The sequence below is a fragment of the Triturus cristatus genome, chromosome 3_2, assembly GCF_964204655.1.
Source record: "Triturus cristatus chromosome 3_2, aTriCri1.1, whole genome shotgun sequence".
Taxonomy (NCBI): domain Eukaryota; kingdom Metazoa; phylum Chordata; class Amphibia; order Caudata; family Salamandridae; genus Triturus; species Triturus cristatus.
The window spans coordinates 1,193,517,947-1,193,541,347 of NC_140584.1; the positions used below are offsets into that span (position 1 = coordinate 1,193,517,947).

A 23,401-nucleotide genomic window follows, 5' to 3' on the forward strand; every position below is an offset into this window, starting at 1 on the left:
TTATTGCACCTGATAAATAATGACACCACGGGTTTGTCATTTAACAGGTAAGGTAAATAGTGCCTACTACAAGCCTTTCCACTAACATGGGGCATAACATGCAGATTTTGTTGTTAACTGCAACAGAATGCACATGGCCTGGTGCTTATCAGGCATTTTCTCTCCTAAAATTCCTGCACAGGGGATGTGAATTTTATCGCGCTCGATATTTACAAGGGCCCCAATTTACAAACATTTTGCATTGGGTTTGCATTACGTTTTTAACGCAGACCCAACAAAAGTGTTGAGACTCAACACAAAGTGTTGGGTTGGTATTTATAATCCAATGCATATAACAATTTGCTTTGGATTGTAACCCAAGTAACACAACGCAGCGCAATGCACTGCCTTGCGTTACTTTGTGTGAAAGAAGCGGTCCATTTGTAGTGCATGGTCGTTCCCATGAGTCCACCCATGTTATTTAAGGCAAATTCATATCTACAAAGACTCCCCGAGGCTGGTGTAATGAGGAGAAACATTTCCATTTTGTCTGCTTTCTGCAGCACACATGCAATGAGGAAATTGCCTTTCAGCATAGTTTTTGTGCAGGAAAAGACATATTCCTGCACAAAAGCTATGCTGAACACAGCACAGACACCCTTGCAGTATGTAACATAGGTTTCTGTGTTTGCACATGGCAGCATAACGTGCACCAGTGAAAGGATAGAACAGAACAGCACCACTTCTCAGCAGACATGTAGCAGTTCTGCTCTTTCCTGTTCATGCAAAACGGTGCAGCAACTGCACTTTCTGAGCTGCGCTGTGCTGCGTTGCGTGATTTATTTGTAAAAGTGGCCACAGTGTGATAATGAATGCAAACTCCATGATTCTGATAACAGGAATTACCACACATATCTGTAATTATCGGCAAACTCATAATGAGCGCCTTAGTGGCTAATGTAAGAAAGCACCATTTTCAGATCTTTAACTATTTATAGACACCAAAGAAAACGATAACAAATCACCTATGGTCAGAACAGCCGTCATTTCCAAAATACTTGTGTTCCTCAGCAAGCAAATGTGCCAGCATCAGCTACTGAGAAAGGGTCTGCATTTGCCGTTGCTTTGATGCAGCCTTGACTCTAAATTGTACTTTGTGTGATCTTATACATTTCCTCTTGGGTCAGAATGAAATGCACTGGAATTAGATAGTGTTCAGAGGTCATATGAGCACCATAAGGTAACTGTAGACGTCCTTGACACAAAGACTACAGGATAATATTTGTAACTGTGATAATCATGGGACCTATCCTTACTGCAATCATGGGATAAGTTCTTACCTCGGTCAAGAAGCTCAGTGGTTTCGCTTGGAGGCGAGGGCCTACTGTTGGTTTTCGGCGTGGATGTGATGACCCGGAAAAGGTACTGGACCCCTTTGGCTAGCACGTGGATAGTGTGGGTGGTTTCCTTCAGGTTGCTGGCGACGGTTGTCCACTGGCCTGTACCTAATGCTTGCTGCTGCACAATGTAGGTGACTTGTGCAGGATCTATGCAAAAAACACAGTGGGAGATCTTAAAGGTAGATTATCTGCTTTACTAGCATATTCTATCAGATGTCCCTCTGAACAAAGTGACCAACAGGCTGAAAGTAAAGGCACAAACAACTCTGCTTGCCATGCACTATACCTATGTCCCCACCTCTAGCTTGTCCACCCTCTCTACATCTGTGTGACTATTCAACTCCAGACTCAACATGTACTTATTACCACTCATGGATATCTCTTCCACATGGATCTCTGCTGCCCTCCTCCACTGCCTAGGCGAATATATCAGGATGGTATTTTTCAGGACATGGCACTCCCATGTCTCTTCTTGTATGCATGAGATGGATCACTTCAGGACACATATATTCTGTCAAACTCCCCTCTTTCCATGTGATACTTTGGGCATGATTTAGACCGTGGAGTGCCCATCCTCTGTATCTAGTTATGGGCCTGATTTCGACAGTGGAGTGCCCATGCTCAGAATCTAGAGATAACCAGCGGCCGAGTAGACATCTCTTAGATTAGCAGGAACCACTGTCACAAAGGTTCCTGTCAATGTATTAAAAGTCTGACAGATTGCTCTGTTAACATTAGGGCACCATCCTTCAACTGTTTAACCCAGTTTTTTCATTATCAAAAACAAAATCCCAAAGCAGGATTTTAAAAAAATGAAAAAACAACTAATAACCCTGCACCACAGGAGTTGTCTTGTACAGTGTGGGGGCCAGCGTGTAGTTTTCCTTGCCCCTTATAGGTGAGGGACACTGACATCTAGCTAGCTGAACAGCCGCTCTAAAACAGGCAGGTGGTCAATGGACAAACATCTAATGGCCTTCACTCATTTTGGCCATAAAAGGTGTTTTTCATTGATGGAGACCGAGTAGTCTCCATCTCTGACATACAGACGTTTTGCCAAATTCTAGATGAGGCAGGCAGATCTTCCCTATGGTAGTCAAGGCTGAAATATACCTACAGATCCCCTGCATTTCTATCTATGCAGTGGGCTATGGCAGGACCCCCACATGCCCACCTCACTGTCTTATGTGTTTCCATCTAATGGTCTCTCTAGAACTTTGCTAATTCAGTTATACCTTGATAGTGTATCAGAGGAGTCTCTGTCTCACTCTCTTTCTCCCTTTTTCTCTCTCTGTATTTCAAAATGGCAGACTATTAAAGGAAGTATAGGTCTCTGCTGCCTAGGACATTTCAGAACTCAGTGAACCCTACATTTCTCTGCCCATGCATCATGATGAAAGCACATCTATCAGCATTTTGACCACTAGTCCTTGTCTTCTAACTGCCCATCTCTAGATCCTGTTATCGCTTGTCTGCGTACTGAAACCATGTTTCTGTATCTGTCTGCCCAGAACTCATTGACCCCCTAGTATATATTAACTCTCCTTAGTGATGTCCATCCCAAAACTCAGAGTTCCAGTCAGCCAGTCACACTTTCGCTTCCATGCTATTGTTCTGTTCATTACTCTGTGAAACATCATTCTCATTTACTCTCCTTGTCTCCCTGGGATTATCAGTCTTTGTACTCAGTGATTTCTTCTACCCATTCGCTCTCCTTGAATCCCTTTCATTGTTCATTTCAGGACTCACTGACCTCTTCTAGTCATTAACTCTCTTTGCCCTCACCATATTGTCCATATCAGGTCTAACTGATTTCTGTTGGTCATTAACTCTCCTTATCTGTATGTAATTGTTCATTTGATGAGTCACTAAACACTTCTACTGATTCACTTTCCTTGTCACCCAGTGATTGTCTATCTCAGGACTCACTGACTTCAGAAAATTCTTTTTTAACTCTCCCCCTGCAGTACTGATCTCAAGACTCATCCACCTTTTCTATCTCTTCTTTATAGGAGTTTCTGCGTAATTATCCATCTCAACACTCATTCAATTTTGTGACTTTTACCTATGGCAGAGTCCATTCTTTTAGGTTTGTTCCATTTCAGGGTGACGATTCTTCCTGTTACTGACGCCACAACAGGAGGTCCATCTGGGGGACTTGGAACCACATCTGGAACAGGCCAAGTGCAATTTTAACAATCATGAATGGCTAAAAGGCAATTGCAACCAATGGCGTGGAGGTAAGAACAGTAAGAAGAAAGGGAAATTCCAGGACCTGCTACACCTTCTTGGTTCGCCTCAGATCAAGTTTCACTGAGTCTAACAATCTCATTTACCACAGCATGTTCAACTTAAATACCTCAGATCCTGCAAGTCTAAATTTGTAAGGACTTAGCGCCAGATATAGACAGTATTTTGTTTCACGGAATCAGGCCATTTTGCTATTGCAAAAATGTATCTTCTAATGTGCAAACCACAAACTGCAATATGGGAACAAGTTACTGAATCGCAATTTGACTTTATCACTCAATACAGATTTTGGGCCTGATTCACAAAAGTAATCTGAGACAAAATCCTAACTTTAGTAACTTTACGATATTCACAAAAGGCATTTAGTAGTAGTAAAGTTAGGATTCCTAACTTTACTACTACTAAATGCCTTCTAGGAATACCAAAAGTAGTAAGGATAAGTTACTTACCTGTAATCCTAGTTCTCTTCCAGGGGTATCCTCATCAAAGTCATAAGCTCTGAATATTCCCGCCCATGTGCGGGGACCCCGGAAATAATAAAAATAATATATATGAAAAACACATATATATATACAGCATATATGTATACAGCTCTATATATATAAAACCATATATATTTTTTTCTAATACCAATGCAGCTCTCATATAGGAGGCTAAACAATGTAATTAAACACATAAACTGCTTTTGCAAGTATACATATATAAAAACACATGAGGGCAAGAAGCACTTGAACTCTGTTTTAATGAGTACATCCCATGAGTAAACTGCAAAAGAAAAGCAGGCATTGTTAGCCTACAGGCTGCATTGTAAACCAACATAGAAAATGAAAGCAATCTTCCATAAAAACCTTTAAGGCAGCCATGACCCCTAGCTTCCTATCATGCCTCAGGGGTGTCAGTTAGTTCAGTTGTTATTTGCCTAACTCTGAAGATCAGGGCACCAAGATAATATTTAACAATAAAATAATCTTATTTGCCTGGGGAGGTGGGCGGGTTGCTTATGACTTTGATGAGGATACCCCTGGAAGAGAACTAGGATTTCAGGTAAGTAACTTATCCTTCTCTTCCACAGGATCCTCATCAATAGTCATAAGCACTGAATAGAATAGCAAGCCCATCATCCACCTGCAGGCAAATTGACCCTGTTAACAACAACTGGAAAGTCAGCTGTTGAACAGATTCCTCCAGGAGGCTTGACCTACTTGAGTGTCCGCTCTGGTATCTGAGTCAAGACAGTATTGCCTTGTAAATTTATGCACTGATCTCCAAGTGGCTGCTTTACAGATCTCAGAGAGCAGTACATTATTGAGAAAAGCAGTCGTAGCTGGAAGAAGCTTTGGGAGCAGACAAAAGAGGCTTCTGTGCCAACTGGAAAGCCATTTTGATGCATAAGACTATCCATCTGGAGATGGACCGCTTTGATGCTGGGAAACCTGTTCTGATCGAACCATAATTAATAAATATGTGATCAGACTTCCTCAATGGCTTCGACCTGTCACGATAAAACTTCAAAACCCTTTTAAGGTCTACCGAATGTAGAGCCCTCTCAGCTGGAGAGGAGGGATTGGGAAAAAAGGTCAGAAGAGAAATTGTTTGATTTACATGAAAATCGGACACCACCTTTGGAAGGAAGGAAGGATGTGTTCTGAGGACTACCCTATTGAGATGGAAGACCAAATAGGGCTCTTTAGAACAGAGGGCCTGTATCTCACTCACCCTACGAGCTGAGGTGATAGCTACCAAGAAAGCTACCTTCCACGTAAGGTGTTGTAAGGTTGCTTTGTGGATAGGCTCAAAATGGTGGACCCATCCATTTTGACAGTACCAAGTTCAGCTCTCAAGGAGGTGAAAGAGGTCGGACCGGAGGGTAGACCTTCTTGAGACCCTGCAGGAAATCCTTCACCACCTGTAACTGAAAGAACCCGGGTTGAGAAGGAGAATGCCTGTACGCCGTAATGGCAGTCAGGTGTACCTAATGGATGAGAATTTCAAACCTGCTCTAGCTAGGTGAAGCAAATAGGGCAAAACTACCTCCTCCTGCCCCTTGGTGGGATTCCAATTATTTTGCAAAACGCTTCCATTTGCAGGCATAAGAGTGTCTTGTAGAAGGTCTCATTGCCTCTTTCAATATGGTCATGCAGTCCTGTGGGAGACCTAAATGCCCATACTGGAGGACCTCAGGAGCCATGCTGCCAAGCTCAGTGATGGAGGGTTGGGGTGATGAATCTTCCGTTCATCTTGGATAGCAGGTCCGGTCCCGCACGGCAGCCTCTTGTGTGGGCAAACTCACAGATGTAGAAGGTCCGGGTACCACCACTGCCTCGGCCAGTCTGGAGCAATCAGTATAATTGTGGTGTCCGAGTGAGATAGCTTGGTCACCACCTTCGGTATGAGAGGCAGGGGTGGAAAGGCGTACACAAATGCCCCTGACCAGCTGATCAAAAGGGAATTCCCCTTCGATCCTGGACGGTAGTACCTTGAGGCGAAGTCTCGGCATTTTGTGTTTTCGTCGTCCGCGAACAGGTTTATGCTTGGACGGCCCCAAGCCTGGAAGATGTCGTCGACCACCTCGTCGTTGAGGACCCAGTCCTGCTGTTCCTCGAAGTGATGGCTGAGGGCATCCACTTGAGAATTCTGTTCTCTCGGCAGGTGAACTGCTGTGATGGATAGATTCCTCACCAGAAGCCAGTGCCAAAGGGTCTGTGCCCCCAAAGATAGACCTCGAGCGAGTTCCTCCCTGTTTGTTCAGGTAGTACATGGTGGTGGTATTGTCCGTCTGTACTAGGATGGAACTCGCCTGATTCGAAGGGAGGAAAGCCTTCAGAGCCAGATGAACAGCCCTTAGCTCCAGCATGTTTATGTGGTACAACTGTTCCTTTGAGGACCATAGGCATTGCGTCTGGAGAGACCTCATGTGGGTTCCCCATCCTTGCAGGGATGCGTCTGTGATCAGAGTCCGAGAGGGAGGAGTTTGATGGAACGGTACTCCTACTCTCAGGTTGCCCTTCTTCATCCACCACGGAAAGGATGCTCTGGCTGCGTCTGATAGACAGATTTTGTCTTCCCAGCGAGAACACCGTTGATCCCATTTGTCCTCTAGATCCCGCTGTAGAGGACGCATTTTTAATCTGGCATTGGGCACCAGAAAAATGCAGGATGCCATTGATCCTAGCAGGGAGGCGATCTGACGCACCGAAGACAGGTTGCTCTTTAAAATCTGTCTGCCTTTCTGAATGATGGATAATTGTCTCTCCTCCGAAGGAAACACTTTTCCTCGCTCGGAGTCTATCAGCGCCCCCAGGTAGTGGATTGTTTGAGTGGGTTGTTGCGTCGACTTCTCGAAGTTCACGTGTAGGCCCAGTTTTTGACAAAGCCCTAGACACTGCTGGAAATGGTTCATCACACTCTGGGGAGAGGGGCCTTTTAGCAAAAAATCGTCCAGATAAGGGTAGACGAAGATGCCTCTGAGTCGCAGAGCAGCTGCCACTACTGCTATGCACTGCGTGAACACCCAGGGAGCTGACTTCAGCCTGAAGGGCAGCACTTTGAATCGATAGTGGGATGTTCCGACTATGAATCGTAGATATTGCCGGTGATGCTGATTTATCAGTATATGAAAATAGGCATCTTGCAGATTCAGCGAACACATCCAATCCCCTTTGCGGAGATGAGGATATATTTGGTGGAGAGCCAACATGCAAAAATGTTCTCGTTTGATGGACTTGTTGAGTGCTCGCAGATCCAGAATGGGTCTGTATTCCAACTTTTGACCTTTTTCTTTACCAGGAAGTATCTGGAATAAACTCCTCGACCTCTTTGGGATCGTGGAACCTTCTCTATGGCTGATTTTTGGAGAAGGATGCCCACTTCCCTCTGCAGCAAGTTGACCTGGTAGCATGATGACGGTACCGTAGGGATCGAGGGAGGACGACATCGGAAACGTAGAGAGTACCCATTCTGCAGCGTAGCCAACACCCACTGGTCCTTAGTGATGGCTCGCCACTCTTGCAGATGATTCACAACACTTCCTCCTACTGGAGTGGTGAACGGTAATGGAGGAAGCGGGCACTCATTGCTTGGCTGGAACTTTCATCGAGGTAGAGGACTGACGGTTCCCTCCTCTTTCCCTATTGGATCACTGGCTTTGATACTGTGATTTTCGCTGACCCTGTTGGTTTTGGTTCTTTTGCCAATGAGGGGTTTAAACCCTCTGTTGGAAGGAGCGGTGATCAGTTTTCCGGGGTAACGGTGACAAAACTCTTTTTTCTTCTCCAGCCCCACCGCCTTCAGGGTATCTAGCTCGGTCTTTATCCGTGCCATCTCTTCATCGGTGTGCGAGCCAAAAAACGATGAACCGGAAAATGACAGGTTGAGAATCCGGGACTGCGCCTCTGGCTTCAATGCTGTCAGGTGAAGCCATGAAGATCTTCTGGCACAAATTCCGTGGGCGTAGGAGTGTGCTGAAAGTGTAGCTCCATCCGCCGCAGCACTAATTACTTGATTCACCACCAAGCTGCCCTCCTGTAAAACTTCCTCAAAGTCCTTACGGTCTTCCTTGGGTAGTTTTTCTGTAAAAAGCCGTAGAGAGTCCCATAAAGGTCTATTGTAACGCCCCAATAGAGCTGATGCACAGGAGACTTTAAGCATGGATGCAGAAGTGCCACATACTTTTCTCCCCCATGATTCTTGCGTCTTGCTCTCCTTGTCTGGTGATACTGTAGACGAGGAGACGACTGAGTGGGTCTTTCTGGCAGCAGCCACAATTACAGAGTCCGGTTTTGGATCTGACTTCAAGAAGGAGGGACCCCCCTCCGGCGGACGATACTTCTTTAGAATTCTCGCCGGTGCAGTCTTGAGAGTGGCCGACGTAAGAAAGATGTCCATAAGAGGTTCAAGAAGTCCCTGTACCAATGGAAGTAACGGGCAAGAGGACGTCTTCTGGTTCAAAGTTTTGAAAATAACCGAAGAAGTACTCTGCTGAACAGGCATAGGAATGTTCAGTTTGGTAGACCCCTGGAAAGCAGGTCCTGGAATGTGCTTACATCGTACACCGGAGAGATCCTCGACGGTGGACTGTCAGCAATGGTGGGCGAGTAGTCTCTCTTTGAGGAGTATGTAGAGGAGTTGGAAGGCGTTGGAGACCTGCGTCCTGGATGGTGGCGCAGGAGAGCGAGTACGAGCTCTTTCTCTTGGTGTAGAAAGATCCACATCTTGTGCTAGGCGAGACAGAGGGGACTTGTGAGCACCTCTCTTGCCTCTTTCTGTACCTCACTTGCTTCTTTCTGTACCTCTCTTGCTTCTTTCTCTACCCTTCTTCCCTGTTTTGCATCCCTCTCGCCTTTCTGCAGTTCTCTTGCCTCTTTCTGCACTTCTCTTACCTGTTTCTGCACCTCTCTTGCCTCTTTCTGAACCCCCTTCCCTCTATCTGCACCTCTCTTGCCTCTTTCTGCACGCTTTTCCCTCTTTCGGCACCTTTGTGGCCTGTTTCTCCACCTCTTTTGCCTCTTTCTGTTCTGTTGCTTCTTTCTGCACTTCTCTTGCCTCTTTCTGCACCCTTTGTGCCTCTTTTTGCTCATCTGAGGCTTCTTCCTGTACTTCTCTTCCTTTTTTCTGCACCCCTTGTAGGAGAGTAGGATCTGCTACACATGGGTATCACCACTTTTTGCTGGTGTTTCATTGTTTTTCGACCTTAGTCTGGCTGTGGCCCTGCTAATCAGGACCCCAGCCTAGCTGCTTCCTCTCTAAAATGGTTTCCATGTACATTAGGTACATTTCTAATTGGTTTCTGGAGTGCCTTATAAGCCCCTAGTATATGGTATACTACGTACCTAGGGCACGGATGTGATGGGGGCATGGATATGACGCCCTCTGTGAGTCCCAGTAACTTGAGCAAGTACAGGCAACAGCCTTTAATCAATGGGGTACAGGCTTTGGCATTCAGGGACACAGGAGCAAGAGTCACTATGGTGACAAAAGATCTTGTGGATCCTGGGCAGATTATACTTGGTGAACTGTACCAATTGACCAATGCTAGCAATGTCAGAACAGACCATTCTCTGGCAGTTGTTAACTTCTCCTGGGGAGGGGTAACTGGCCTTAAGAAGGTTGTGGTGAGTGCAGACCTACCAGTCGGAGGCTTCCTTGGCAATGATCTAGAGACTTCAGCTTGGGCAGAAGTAGAGCTCAGGACTCATGCAGAAATTCTGGGCATCCCTGCAGATGTGTTTGCTGTGACCAGGTCACAGGCCAAAATGTCTAAAACTGAACAGGCCTTGGATTCTAGAATAATGGACCAAGTGCCATCCAAGAGGAGGAGCAGAAGGGTTAAGGCAGAGCCTTCCCCCCTGACAAAGAAGGAAGATCAGTCTCTTGAGGGAGATGATCACAGTCCTGAAGAAGGAAATTTCCCAGAGGAGCTTGAGCCTGATCAGGTTGAGTTCTTGGAGACAGGGGACCCTTCCAGGGCAGATCTGAGCCAGGAGCAGCAGAGTTGCCCCTCTCTTGAACCCCTCAGACAGCAAGCTGTTGCTGAGGCTGTTAGGAGTGCTAGTGGTACCCATAAGGTGTATTGGGATGATGGACTCCTGTACTCAGAGTGTGAATACCCCAAGCCTGGTGCCACCAGGAGGTTGGTTATACCTCTGAAGTTCAGTGGCTTCCTATTGACCCTTGTACATGATATCCCTTTAGCAGGTCACCTGGGCCAGAACAAGACTTAGGACAGACTTGTCCCTCACTTTCACTGGCCCCACATTTCTGAAGACACAGAGGAGTTTTGCCACTCCTGTGTAACCTGCCAAGCCACCCCGAGTGGGAAGGGTATGCTCAGACGTGAGTCCCGTGCTCTCCATGCCACTGGAATCAAGCTATCCTGGCTGACGAGGGCTGAAAGCCCGAAACCGGTCCTAGGATGCTTGTTTCCAGTCCAGGGAGGACCTGGCTTGGCAGTTCGGGCTGGACTGTTCCCATGGGGCACAGGGTAAAGACTGATTTGCATATGGCTGGGTTCAAACTGGAATGGCATGGTGAGCAAAAAAACCATGGATTTAGGCCCAGATCTCTGTACTGGGGTAAATGTATGACATTGTTCTGCATTCTGTCCATCAATTGTTGTTTTTGCATTTGTTACCCCGAGTGGGAAGGGTATGCTCAGACGTGAGTCCCGTGCTCTCCATGCCACTGGAATCAAGCTATCCTGGCTGACGAGGGCTGAAAGCCCGAAACCAGTCCTAGGATGCTTGTTTCCAGTCCAGGGAGGACCTGGCTTGGCAGTTCGGGCTGGACTGTTTCCATGGGGCACAGGGTCAAGACTGATTTGCATATGGCTGGGTTCAAACTGGAATGGCATGGTGAGCAAAAAAACGATGGATTTAGGCCCAGATCTCTGTACTGGGGTGAATGTATGACATTGTTCTGCATTCTGTCCATCAATTGTTGTTTTTGCATTTGCCACCCCGAGTGGGAAGGGTATGCTCAGACGTGAGTCCCGTGCTCTCCATGCCACTGGAATCAAGCTATCCTGGCTGACGAGGGCTGAAAGCCCGAAACCGGTCCTAGGATGCTTGTTTCCAGTCCAGGGAGGACCTGGCTTGGCAGTTCGGGCTGGACTGTTCCCATGGGGCACAGGGTCAAGACTGATTTGCATATGGCTGGGTTCAAACTGGAATGGCATGGTGAGCAAAAAAACGATGGATTTAGGCCCAGATCTCTGTACTGGGGTGAATGTATGACATTGTTCTGCATTCTGTCTATCAATTGTTGTTTTTGCATTTGTCACCCCGAGTGGGAAGGGTATGCTCAGACGTGAGTCCCGTGCTCTCCATGCCACTGGAATCAAGCTATCCTGGCTGACGAGGGCTGAAAGCCCGAAACCGGTCCTAGGATGCTTGTTTCCAGTCCAGGGAGGACCTGGCTTGGCAGTTCGGGCTGGACTGTTCCCATGGGGCACAGGGTCAAGACTGATTTGCATATGGCTGGGTTCAAACTGGAATGTCATGGTGAGCAAAAAACGATGGATTTAGGCCCAGATCTCTGTACTGGGGTGAATGTATGACATTGTTCTGCATTCTGTCCATCAATTGTTGTTTTTGCATTTGTCACCCCGAGTGGGAAGGGTATGCTCAGACGTGAGTCCCGTGCTCTCCATGCCACTGGAATCAAGCTATCCTGGCTGACGAGGGCTGAAAGCCCGAAACCGGTCCTAGGATGCTTGTTTCCAGTCCAGGGAGGACCTGGCTTGACAGTTCGGGCTGGACTGTTCCCATGGGGCAGAGGGTCAAGACTGATTTGCATATTGCTGGGTTCAAACTGGAATGGCATGGTGAGCAAAAAAACGATGGATTTAGGCCCAGATCTCTGTACTGGGGTGAATGTATGACATTGTTCTGCATTCTGTCCATCAATTGTTGTTTTTGCATTTGCCACCCCGAGTGGGAAGGGTATGCTCAGACGTGAGTCCCGTGCTCTCCATGCCACTGGAATCAAGCTATCCTGGCTGACGAGGGCTGAAAGCCCGAAACCGGTCCTAGGATGCTTGTTTCCAGTCCAGGGAGGACCTGGCTTGACAGTTCGGGCTGGACTGTTCCCATGGGGCACAGGGTCAAGACTGATTTGCATATGGCTGGGTTCAAACTGGAATGGCATGGTGAGCAAAAAAACGATGGATTTAGGCCCAGATCTCTGTACTGGGGTGAATGTATGACATTGTTCTGCATTCTGTCCATCAATTGTTGTTTTTGCATAAGCCAGTGGCAAAGCAGGTGGCACTACAAAGGCCCCCCTGATACCACTACCTGTGGTGGGGGTGCCCTTTGAAAGGGTAGGGATTGACATTGTTGGTCCCATGGATCCCCAAACAGCATCTGGGCACAGATTTATCCTGGTGGTAGTGGATCATGTTACCAGGTACCCAGAAGCTATTCCCCTGAGGACCACTACAACACCTGTGGTGGCAAGGTGCCTGTTGGGAGTTTTCTCAAGAGTGGGTTTTCCTAAGGAGGTTGTATCAGACAGAAATACCAACTTCATGTCTGGTTACTTAAGGGCAGTGTGGAAGGAGTGTGGAGTGACTTACAAATTCCCCACACCCTATCACCCACAATGCAATGGTTTGGTTGAAAGGTTCAACAAAACCTTAAAGGGCATGATTAAAGGGCTCCCAGAAAAGCTTAGGCGAAGATGGGACATTCTCTTGCCCTGCCTTTTGTTTGCATACAGGGAGGTGATACAAAAGGGGGTTGGTTACAGCCCCTTTGAACCTTTGTTTGGTCACCCTTTCAGGGGTCCATTGTGTTTAGTGAAGGAAGGATGGGAGTTACCTCTCAAGCCCCCAAAGCAAGACATAGTGGACTATGTACTTGGTCTCTGCTCCAGGATGGCTGAGTACATGAAAAAGGCAACTAAAAACCTTGAGGCCAGCCAGGAACTGCAAAAAGCCTTTCATGACCAAAAGGCTGTACTGACTGTTTACCAGCCAGGACAGGAAGTGTGGGTGTTGGAGCCTGTGGCCCCAGCAGCTCTCCAAGTCAAATGGAGTGGACCCCACACTATTGTTGAACAGAAGGGAGAGGTTACTTACTTAGTAGACCTAGGAATTCCCAGGAGTCCCCATAGGGTTCTCCTCAACAAGCTAAAGCCATATGTAGACAGGGCTGACATGGGTTTGCTCATGGCTACTGATGAGGGACAGGAGGAAGAGAGTGACCCACTCCCTGACCTCCTCTCACAAAACCCTGATGATGGGTCAGTTGATGGTGTGGCTTTGGCAGACAGGTGCTCAATCAGTTCAGAAACATGTTTTCTCTGACTCCAAGTCAGACTATGTGGTGCACTCATGAAGTGGACACAGTGGACAGTCTGCCTATTAAAAATGAGATTCAAACGCAACCTGACCATGTCAGGGACTGTATCAGGACAGAACTCCAGAAGATGTTGGATTTGGGAGTTATTGAACCCTCAGATAGCCCTTGGGCTAGTCCAGTGGTCCTTGTGCCAAAACCTCACACCTGTGCTGGGAAAAGAGAGATGAGGTTTTGTGTGGACTACAGGGGTCTGATGCCCATCCAATTCCAAGGGCAGATGAGCTTATAGATACTTTGGCACATTTGACTTGACAGCTGGCTACTGGCAGATCAGACTAGCTGATGATGCAAAGCCAAAAACAGCATTTTCGACCCCAAGTGGGTACTACCAATTTGTGGTGATGCCCTTTGGTCTGAAGAATGCACCTGCCACTTTCCAAAGGTTGGTGACTACAGTTCTCACAGGTCTGGAAGCCTACAGTACAGCTTATCTAGATGATATTGCTGTCTTTAGCTCCACCTGGGAGGATCACCTGGTCCACCTAAGTAATGTTTTGGAGGCCCTGCAAAAGGCAGGCCTCACTATCAAGGCCACCAAGTGCCAGGTAGGACAGAGTCAGGTTGTGTACCTGGGCCACCGTGTAGGCGGGGCCAGGTTCAACCACTGCAGGGCAAAATCCAGACCATCATGGACTGGGTTGCTCCAACCACCCAGACTCAGGTGAGAGCCTTCTTAGGCCTGACTGGGTACCATAGATTTGTCAAGGGGTATGGGTCAATAGTGACACCCCTGAATGACTTAACTTGCCCAAAAAAGTTCAGTGGACAGCTAGCTGTCAAAAGGCATTTGTTGACCTGAAGCAGGCCATGTGCACTGCTCCCATTCTACACAGTCGTGAATACTCCAAGAAGTTCATTGTCCAAACAGATGCATCTGAATTGGGGGTAGGGGCTGTACTGTCACAATTGAATGATGAAGGTGAGGATCAGCCAGTAGCTTTCATAAGCAGAAGGCTGACCCCTAGAGACCCCTAGAGAGAAACGTTGGTCAGCGAGTGAGAGGGAGGCCTTTGTTGTGGATTGGGCTCTGAAGAAGTTGAGGCCATACTTGTTTGGTACTCACTTCCTAGTTCAGACAGACCATAAGCCCCTCTTATGGCTAAAACAAATGAAGGGTGAAATCCCGAAACTGCTTAGGTGGTCCATTTCCCTACAGGGGATGGACTTTACAGTGGAACATAGACCTGGGAGTAACCATGCCAATGCAGATGGACTCTCTAGGTATTTCCACTTAGAACATGAAGACTCAACTGGTCAAGGTTAGTTTAATGCCCCTGCGTTTGAGGGGGGTTGTGTAGGAGAGTAGGATCTGCTTCACATGGGTACCCCCACTTTTTGCTAGTGTTTCACTGTTTTTCGACCTTAGTCTCGCTGTGGCCCTGCTAATCAAGACCCCAGCCTATCTGCTTCCTCTCTAAAATGGTTTTCATGTACATTAGGTACATTTCTAATTGGATTCTGGAGTGCCTTATAAGCCCCTAGTATATGGTATACTATGTACCTAGGGCATATGCACCTCAGAGGCCTGCCAGGGGCTGAAGCATGTAATATGCCACCCCTGGCAATCACTCCAAAATGACACCACAGGTCTGCTACTGCAGCCTGGGTAAGGTGGTGCTTGCACCCCTTACTGTGGTATAGGCTACCTATATCACTACCATTGCACACACATATAAAACCTATAAGTCACTCCTATGGCAGGCCTTAACAATCCTGAAGGCAGAGTGCTTGGTTTTTAAGTGAGAGGGTGCCCCTGCATGAGCAGAGCCCCTCTGCAGTGTTCGGAGTACCTCCTCTGATGCTGTTTGTGGTGCAGCCTGACCATATACTCTTAAGTGCATTATAACCTCGCGGTAAATGCTAACTTTGGACTGGCTGCACGGAAACATGTCGTGTTTGGTATCAAACGCTTTGGAATACTACCCCCCGCCAGTTCTGCCGGCGGGGGTAGCATTCCACCCTTCTAGAGGGAGAGACATGTTCACACGGGTCTACCCAGTAATGACTTTCTACAGCCCTGGCATCACAAAATGGATGCCACTGCCACAGACACGGGTGTGGCCTCCTGCTGCTGACCGAAACTCCATCAGGGAAGGCCTGGACAATAGGTTTCCAGTCCCAGGGAGGTGTAACCACCTCCCCACACAGGCAGATGTATATTGGGGCTGGGTGGGAGCACTCTCTGGTGCTTTGAAGTCCTGCACTGGGGGCACACATGGTGTCCCTGTGCCTAGTCCAGTTCAAACCGGTTGCAGGGGCTACCTGCCCCTGTTCTGGCACGAAACTGGACAAAGGAAATGGGTGTAACCACCCCTCTTTCCAAACCTTTCCATAGGTGTGTCCTTAGAGTATGTCCAACCCCCAAACTTTGTATAAGTATGGGAACCCAGTCCTTGCGACTTTAGATTACCCTGGACGAATCTCTGCAACATATATCCTGGACCTTCGATGTTCTACTTTAAATAGAAGACTGAAGAAATCTCTCTTGGGGTCAAGGAGTGACTCCCCTGCTTGGCAAGTACCAAAGAAGCAACTGTCCGGTCTGCAATTCTGAAGCTCCCGCCGGACGCCGAAGTCTCTGCATCCCCAGAGGGGGATTTCCAGACTTCCCCGAGGCTACCCTGCGTCCACAGCAAAGCTAAGGCCCGTGACTATCGTGGGTGATGTGGAACTGTGACCCCTGGACATTGTGATCTTTTGCTGATCCATCATCTTCCTGGTCTTCCTCGAAGTTGTGCTTTGGGCTCCGAGTAGCCCCAACCTTGAGTCCCTCCTGCACCAAAGATTTCTGGCCTCCACTCCACGAGTGACCCATGGGCCAGTTTCTAGTGTGACCGCTCGAGGCTCCTTCGCAATCACTAGCCCGTTGTCTAGTGGGTCCCCACGAAGGCGACTCCTCTTCTGATTGGGCTTTCCTGGTTTCTCCAGACGTGCCCCAACTTACCCTCACTGGGTGAGTCCCCCAGACCTTGCTGGTCTGCACCGACGTCCTTTCTCTGTTTCCAAGTGACTTGCTGTTGCCAAGGCTTGTTGGGTCCAATCTGGTAGCCGACACTGCAGCACTCGACAGACTTTGTGGGACAGCTCGAATCCAGCTCCTGGTCATCGTCGACGCCTCCTGGACCTCGTGGCTGAAGAGTCAAGACACCCGTCAACTTACCTGAACCACCCGACATCTGTGGGCATTGGACTATCGTGCCCCTGGTCACTGGTAAGTGACCCACACTCTGTCCCTTCTGCTTTCAGGTTCCTTCCATCCTAGATCCAGGCTTGGATCTCTCCGGACACTTCTGCTCCACATGGCAGCAGAACTTCTTGAGCAGCTTCCATTGAAAACAGTGACGCGACTCGACACCTAAAAACACCTATGCACCCGGCTTCCCTGGGTGAGGTAACTCGAGTACTCCGGTGCTCCCGTGGGTGTTGGCCCTAGACACCTCTAAGTCCAAAAAGGTTCTCTCCTAGTCATCCTCTAAGTGTCCTTAAACTCTTAATTTCCAACCGCGTCTTTCCCCATAGAAGTTAACGGCGATTTGCGGCTGTGTTCTCACACTGCACGCGTCCCCCGTGGGTCACCTCTGTCATTACCTTGGGTGGTTCCTTGTGGTCCAAGCACTTCTACAGGCTCTAGGCCTTGTGTTTAGTTCAGTCGTGGTTCTTATACCACTTTATTGGTATATGGTTTGGTACGCCCCTAGGGCCCAAACGTGTATTTGTGCTTTTACTGTTGAATACTGACTTGTAACTTAAGTACTTCGAACTCCAGTCTCATAAAGAGATTAGAGGGGTGTGTTTTATCTTAAATACATATATTTTAAATATATACCTGGTGTGGTTGTCCTTTCATTTGATCATTCAAGAGATTATAGACTGGTAAAACAAGCTGCTTTTCATTCCTTCAAGACTTAGCCTGAAGGCTGCTCTCCATAGCTACCACTAGGATAGCTTTCAATAAAGGTTGGCTTTAACCTATCACTATAAGGGGCTGTTTGGACTGACACAAGGTGCCCACTATAACTAGTGGACAGCATATATCAGGCCAACTTCTCACACCCCTCCTGCCTCTTTCTGTATCCCTCTTGCCTCTTTGTGCACCCCTCTTCCCTAATTCTCCACCTCCCTTGCTTCTTTCTGCACTTCTCTCGTCTTTCTGCACTGCTCTTCCTTCTTTCTGCACTTCTCTTGCACATTTCTACAACCCTCTTCCCTCTTTCTGCACTTATCTTCTGTACTTCTCTTATCCCTGTGCACCTTTCTTGCCTCTTTCAGTACCTCTCTTGCCTCTTTCTGCACCTGTATTGCTTCTTTCTGCGCTTCTATTGCCTCTTTCAGCACCTCTGTTGGTTCTTTCTGCACTTCTCTTGGTTCTTTCTGCACACCTCTTGCCTCTTTCTGCACCCCTCTTCCCTCTTTCTGCACCTCTTTTGCCTTTTTCTGCAGTTCTCTTGCCTCTTTCTGTACCCCTCTTGCTTCTTTCTGCACCTCTGTTGGGTCTTTCTGCACTGCTCTTGCTTCGTTCCGCACCTCTGCATCCCTCTTCCCGCACCCATTTTGCCTGTTTCTGCAACTCTCTTGCCTCTTTCTGCATTTCTCTTACCTTCTTCTGCACCTCACTTACCTCTTTCTGCACCCCTCTTGCCTTTTTCTGCACCTCTGTTGGTTCTTTCTGCACTGCTCTTGCTTCTTTCTGCATACTTCTTGCACATTTCTGGAACCCTCTTCCCTCTTTCTGCACTTCTCTTGCCTCTGTCTGCATTCCTGTTCCCTCTTTCTGCATCTCTTTTGACTGTTTCTGACCTTCTCTTCCTTCTTTCTGCACCCCTCTTGCCACCTTCTCCACCCCTGTTGGTTCTTTCTGCACTTCTCTTGCTTCTTTCTGCACATTTCTTATTTCTTTCCATGCCTCTCTTGCCTCTTTCTGCAGTTCTCTTGCCTATTTCTGCACCCTATTCCCTCTTTCTGTACCACTTGCTTCTTTCTGCACCTCTATTGCCTCTGTCTGCACCCCGTTCTCTCTTTCTGCACCTCCTTTGCCTGTTTCTGCAACTCTCTTGCCTCTTTATGCACCCCTCTTGCCTCTTTCTGTACCCCTCTTGCCTCTTTCTGCACCCCTCTTACCTCTTTCTGTACCTTTGTTGGTTCTTTGTGCACTTATCTTGCTTTTTTCTGCATCTCTCTTGCTTCATTTCTGCACCCCTCTTCCCTTTCTGCACCCCTCTTGCCTTTTTTCCACCCCTTTTGCTTTATTCTGCACTTTTCTTGCTTCTTTCTGCACCTCTATTGCTTCTCTCTGTACCTATCTTGCCTCTTTCTGAACCTCTCTTGCCTTTTTCTGCAGTTCTCTTGCCTCTTTCTGCACCCTCTTCCCTCTTTCTGTACCTCTTTTGCTTCTTTCTGCACTGCTCTTGCTTCTTTCTGTACCTCTGCTGCAAATTTTGGGATCTCGCTTGCCTCTTTCTGCACCTCTCTTCCCTCTTTCAGCACCTCTTTTGCCTCTGTCTGCACACCTGTTCCCTCTTTCTGCATCCATTTTGTTTTGCTTCTTTCTGCTGCTCTCTTGCCTCTTTCTGCAGTTCTCTTGCCTCCTTCTGCACCTCACTTGCCTCTTTTTTCACCCCTCCTGCCTCTTTCTGCACCACTCTAGCCTCTTTCTGCACCCCTGTTGCTTGAATCTGCATTTCTCTTGCTTCTTTCTGCAGTTCTCTTGCCTCTTTCTGCTCCCTCTTCCCTCTTTCTGCACCTCTTTTGCTTCTTTCTGCACATCTGTTGCCCCTTCTGTATCCCTCTTGATTCTCTCTGCACCTCTGTTGGCTCTTTCTGTACTGCTGTGGCTTCTTTCTGTACTTCTATTGCACATTTATGCACCCCCCTTGCCTGTTTCTGCATCCCTCTTCCCTCTTTCTGCACCTCTCTTGCCTCTGTCTGCACCCCTGTTCTCTCTTTCTACACCTCTTTTGCCTGTTTCTGCAACTCTCTTGCCTCTTTCTGCAGTTCTCTTGCCTCCATCTGCTCCTGTTGCCTCTTTTTATGCCTCCTGCCTCTTTCTGCACCCCTCTTGCCTCTTTATGCACCCCTGTTGCATCGTTCTGTACTTCTCTTGCTTCTTTCTGCACCTCTCTTGCTTCTTTCTGCAGTTCTCTTACCTTTTTCTGCACCCTCTTCCCTCTTTCTGCACCTCTTTTGTCTATTTCTGCACTTCTGTTGCCTCTTTCTGCATCCCTCTTGATTCTCTCTGCACCTCTGTTGGCTCTTTCTGTACTGCTCTTGCTTCTTTCTGCTCCTCTATTGCACATTTCTGCACCCCTCTTGCCTCTTTCTACACCCTTCTTCCCTCTTTGTTCTTCTCTCTTGCCTCTTTCTGCACCCCCTTCCCTCTATCTGTACATCTTTTACTTCTTTCTGCACTTCTCTTGCCTCTTTCTGCACCTCTATTGGTTCTTTCTGCACTGCTCTTTCTTCTCTCTGCACCTCTTGCACATTTCTGCACCCCTCCTGCCTCTTTCTGTACCCCTTCTGTTACACCTCCCTGTGACAGGAAACCTATTGTCCAGGCCTCCCCTACCGGAGTTTCGGTCAGCAGCAGGAGGCCAGACCCGTGTCTGTGGCTGCAGGATCCATTTTGTGATGCCAGGGCTCTATTAAGTTTCTGCCGGGTATACCAGTGCTGTCATGCAGGGGCACCCTCTCACACAGGAACCAAGCACTCTGCCTTCAGGATTGATAAGGAATGCCATAGGAGTGACTTATAGGTTTATATGTGGGTATATGGTGAGATATAGTTAACCTATATCCCAGTAAGGGGTGCATGCACCACCTTACCCAGGCTGCAGTAGCAGACCTGTGGTGCCATTTTGGGTGGCTTTCCTGGGGTGGCATAATACATGCTTCAGCCTCTGGTAGGCCTCAGGGGTCCCTATGCCCTGGGTACATAGTATACCATATACTAGGGGCTTATAAGGGCACCTCAGTTCCAATCTGAACTGTACCTAAAGTACATGGAATCATTTTAGAGAGGAAGCAGCAAGGCTGGGGCCTTGATGAGCAGGGTCCCAGCCAGACTAAAGTCGAAAAACAGTGAAACACCAGCAAAAAGTGGGGGTAAACATGTCAAGCAGATCCTACTCTCCTACACAACCCCCCCCCCCCCCACCCCAAACGCAGGGACATTAAACTAACCTTGACCAGTTGAGTCTTCATGTTCTAAGTGGAAATATCTGGAGAGTCCATCTGAATTGGCATGGTTACTCCCAGGTCTCTGTTACACTGTATAGTCCATCCCCTGTAGGGAAATGGACCACCCGAGCAATTTGGGATTTTCACCCTTCATCTGTTTTAGCCAAAAGAGGGGCTTATGGTCTGTCTGAACAATGAAGTGAGTACCAAATAAGTATGGCCTCAACTTCTTCAGAGACCAAACCACAGCAAAGGCCTCCCTCTCAATGGCTGACCAACGTTTCTCCATGGGGGTCAACCTTCTGCTTATGAAAGCTACTGGTTGATCCTGATCTTCATCATTCAACTGTGACCGTACAGCCCCTACCCCCAACTCAGATGCATCTGTTTGGACAATTAACTTTTTGGAGTAGTCAGGACTTTGCAGAATGGGAGCAGTGCACATGACCTGCTTCAGGTCATAAAATGCCTTTTGACAGCTAGCTGTCCACTGAACCTTTTTGGGCATTTTCTTAGAGGTTAAGTCATTCAGGGGTGTCACTATTGATCCATACACCTTGACAAATCTTCTATAGTACCCAGTCAGGCCTAAGAAGGCTCTCACCTGAGTCTGGGTAGGTGGAGCAACCCAGTCAATTATGGTCTGGATTTGGCTCTGTAATGGTTGAACCTGGCCTCCACCCACAAGGTGGCCCAGTTACACAACCTGACTCTGCCCTATCTGGCACTTAGTAGCCTTAATAGTTAGGCCTGCTTTTTGCAGGGCCATCAAAACATTCCTCAGGTGGACCAGGTGATCCTCCCAGGTGGAGCTAAAGACAGCAATATCATCTAGATATGCTGCACTATAGTCTTCCAGGCCTGTAAGGACTTGATTCACCAACCTTTGGAAAGTGGCAGGTGCATTCTTCAAACCAAAGGGCATTACCACAAATTGATAGTGCCCACTAGGGGTAGAAAATTCTGTCTTTTGCTTTGCTTTGCATCATCAGCTAATCTGATCTGCCAGTAGCCAGCTGTCAGATCAAATGTTATTAGAAACATGGCTGAGGCCAAAGTATCTATTAGCTCATCTGTCCTGGGGATGGGATGGGCATCAGTCCTAGTGACTGCATTGAGACCCCTGTAGTCTACACAAAACCTTATCTCTCTCTTGCCATCTGTAGTGTGAGGTTTAGGTACCAGGACTACTGGACTAGCCCAAGGTCTAACTGAGGGTTCAATCACTCCCAAATCCAACATCTTTTGGACTTCTGACCTTATACAGTCCCTGACATGGTCTGGTTGCCTGTAGATCTTATTCTTCACAGGAAGACTGTCCCCAGTGTCCACTTCATGAGTGCACCAGGTAGTCTGACTTGGAGTCAGAGAAAATATGTCTGAACTGGCTGAGGAGTTTCCTGCAGTCAGTTTGCTGCTGGGCAGTGAGGCTGCCTGCCAAGGCTACACCATCAACTGACCCATCATCAGGGTTCTGAGAAAGCAGGTCAGGGAGTGGGTCACTCTCTTCCTCCTGTCCTTCATCAGTAGTCATGAGCAAGCCCATGTCTGCCCTGTCAACATATGGTTTTAATCTGTTGACATGAAGTACCCTGTGGGGACTCCTAGGGGTTCCAAGATCTACCAAGTAGGAGACCTCCCCTTTCTGTTCAACAATTGTATGGGGCTACTCCATTTGTCCTGAGGGCTGCTGGGGCCACAGGCTCCAACACCCACACTTTCTGTCCTGGCTGGTAGACAGTCAGTACAGCATTTTGGTCATGCCAAGCTTTTTGTTACTCCTGGCTAGCCTCAAGGTTTTTGGTTGCCTTTTTCATATACTCAGCCATCCTGGAGCGGAGACCAAGTACATAGTCCACTATGTCCTGTTTGGGGGGCTTGAGAGGTAACTTCCATCCTTCCTTAAGCAGACAGGGTGACCAAACAAAAGTTCAAAAGGGCTGTAACCAACACCCTTTTGAGGCACCTCCCTGTATGCAAATAAAAGGCAGGGCAAGAGTATGTCCCATCTTCGCCTAAGCTTTTCTGGGAGTCCTTTAATCATGCCCTTTAAGGTTTTGTTGAATCGTTCAACTAAACCATTGCATTGTGGGTGATAGAGTGTGGTGAACTTGTAGTTCACTTCACACTCCTTCCACATAGCAGTCAAGTAACTAGACATGAAGTGTGCACCCCTGTCAGATACTACCAGATACTACCTCCTTAGGAAAACCTACTCAAGAGAATACACTCAAGAGAGCTCTTGCCACCACAGGTGTTGTAGTGGTCCTTAGGGGAATTGCTTCTGTGCCCAGATGCTGTCTGAGGATCCATGGGACCAACAATGTAAATCCCAATCCTCTCAAAGGGAACCCCCACCACAGGTAGTGGTGTCAGGGGTGCATTTGTGGTTCCACCTGCCTTGCCACTGGCTTGGCAGGTCACACAGGAGCGACAAAACTCCTTAGTGTCTTCAGACATGTGGGGCCAGTGAAAGTGAGGGACAATTCTGTCCCAAGTCTTGTTCTGGCCTAAGTGTCCTGCTAGGGGAATATCATGGGCTAGTGTCAATAGGAAGCCCCTAAACTTCGGAGGTATAACCAACCTCCTGGATGCACCAGGCTTGGGGTCTCTACTCTCTGAGTAAAAGAGTCCATCATCCCGATAAACTTTATGGGTGCCACTAGCATTCCCAGCAGCCTCATCAGCAGCTTGCTTTCTGAGGGGTTCAAGAGAGGGACAGGTTTTCTGCTCCTGGCT

At 47.8% G+C, this 23,401-nt stretch overlaps 1 protein-coding gene across 3 annotated transcripts in view; it reads right to left on the reverse strand.

The window, feature by feature from the left end:
* Positions 1 to 23,401, reverse strand: part of SPEG (striated muscle enriched protein kinase) — a 1,671,639-nt gene that overhangs the window by 704,438 nt on the left and 943,800 nt on the right. For all 3 annotated transcript variants that reach the window (XM_085650107.1, XM_085650106.1, XM_085650108.1), the window contains 2 exons: positions 3,445 to 3,549; positions 1,320 to 1,526 (listed from right to left, as the gene is read on the reverse strand). In XM_085650107.1, the coding sequence (XP_085506233.1) occupies positions 1,320 to 1,526; positions 3,445 to 3,549 (312 nt within the window). The remainder of the gene's footprint in view (positions 1 to 1,319; positions 1,527 to 3,444; positions 3,550 to 23,401) is intronic.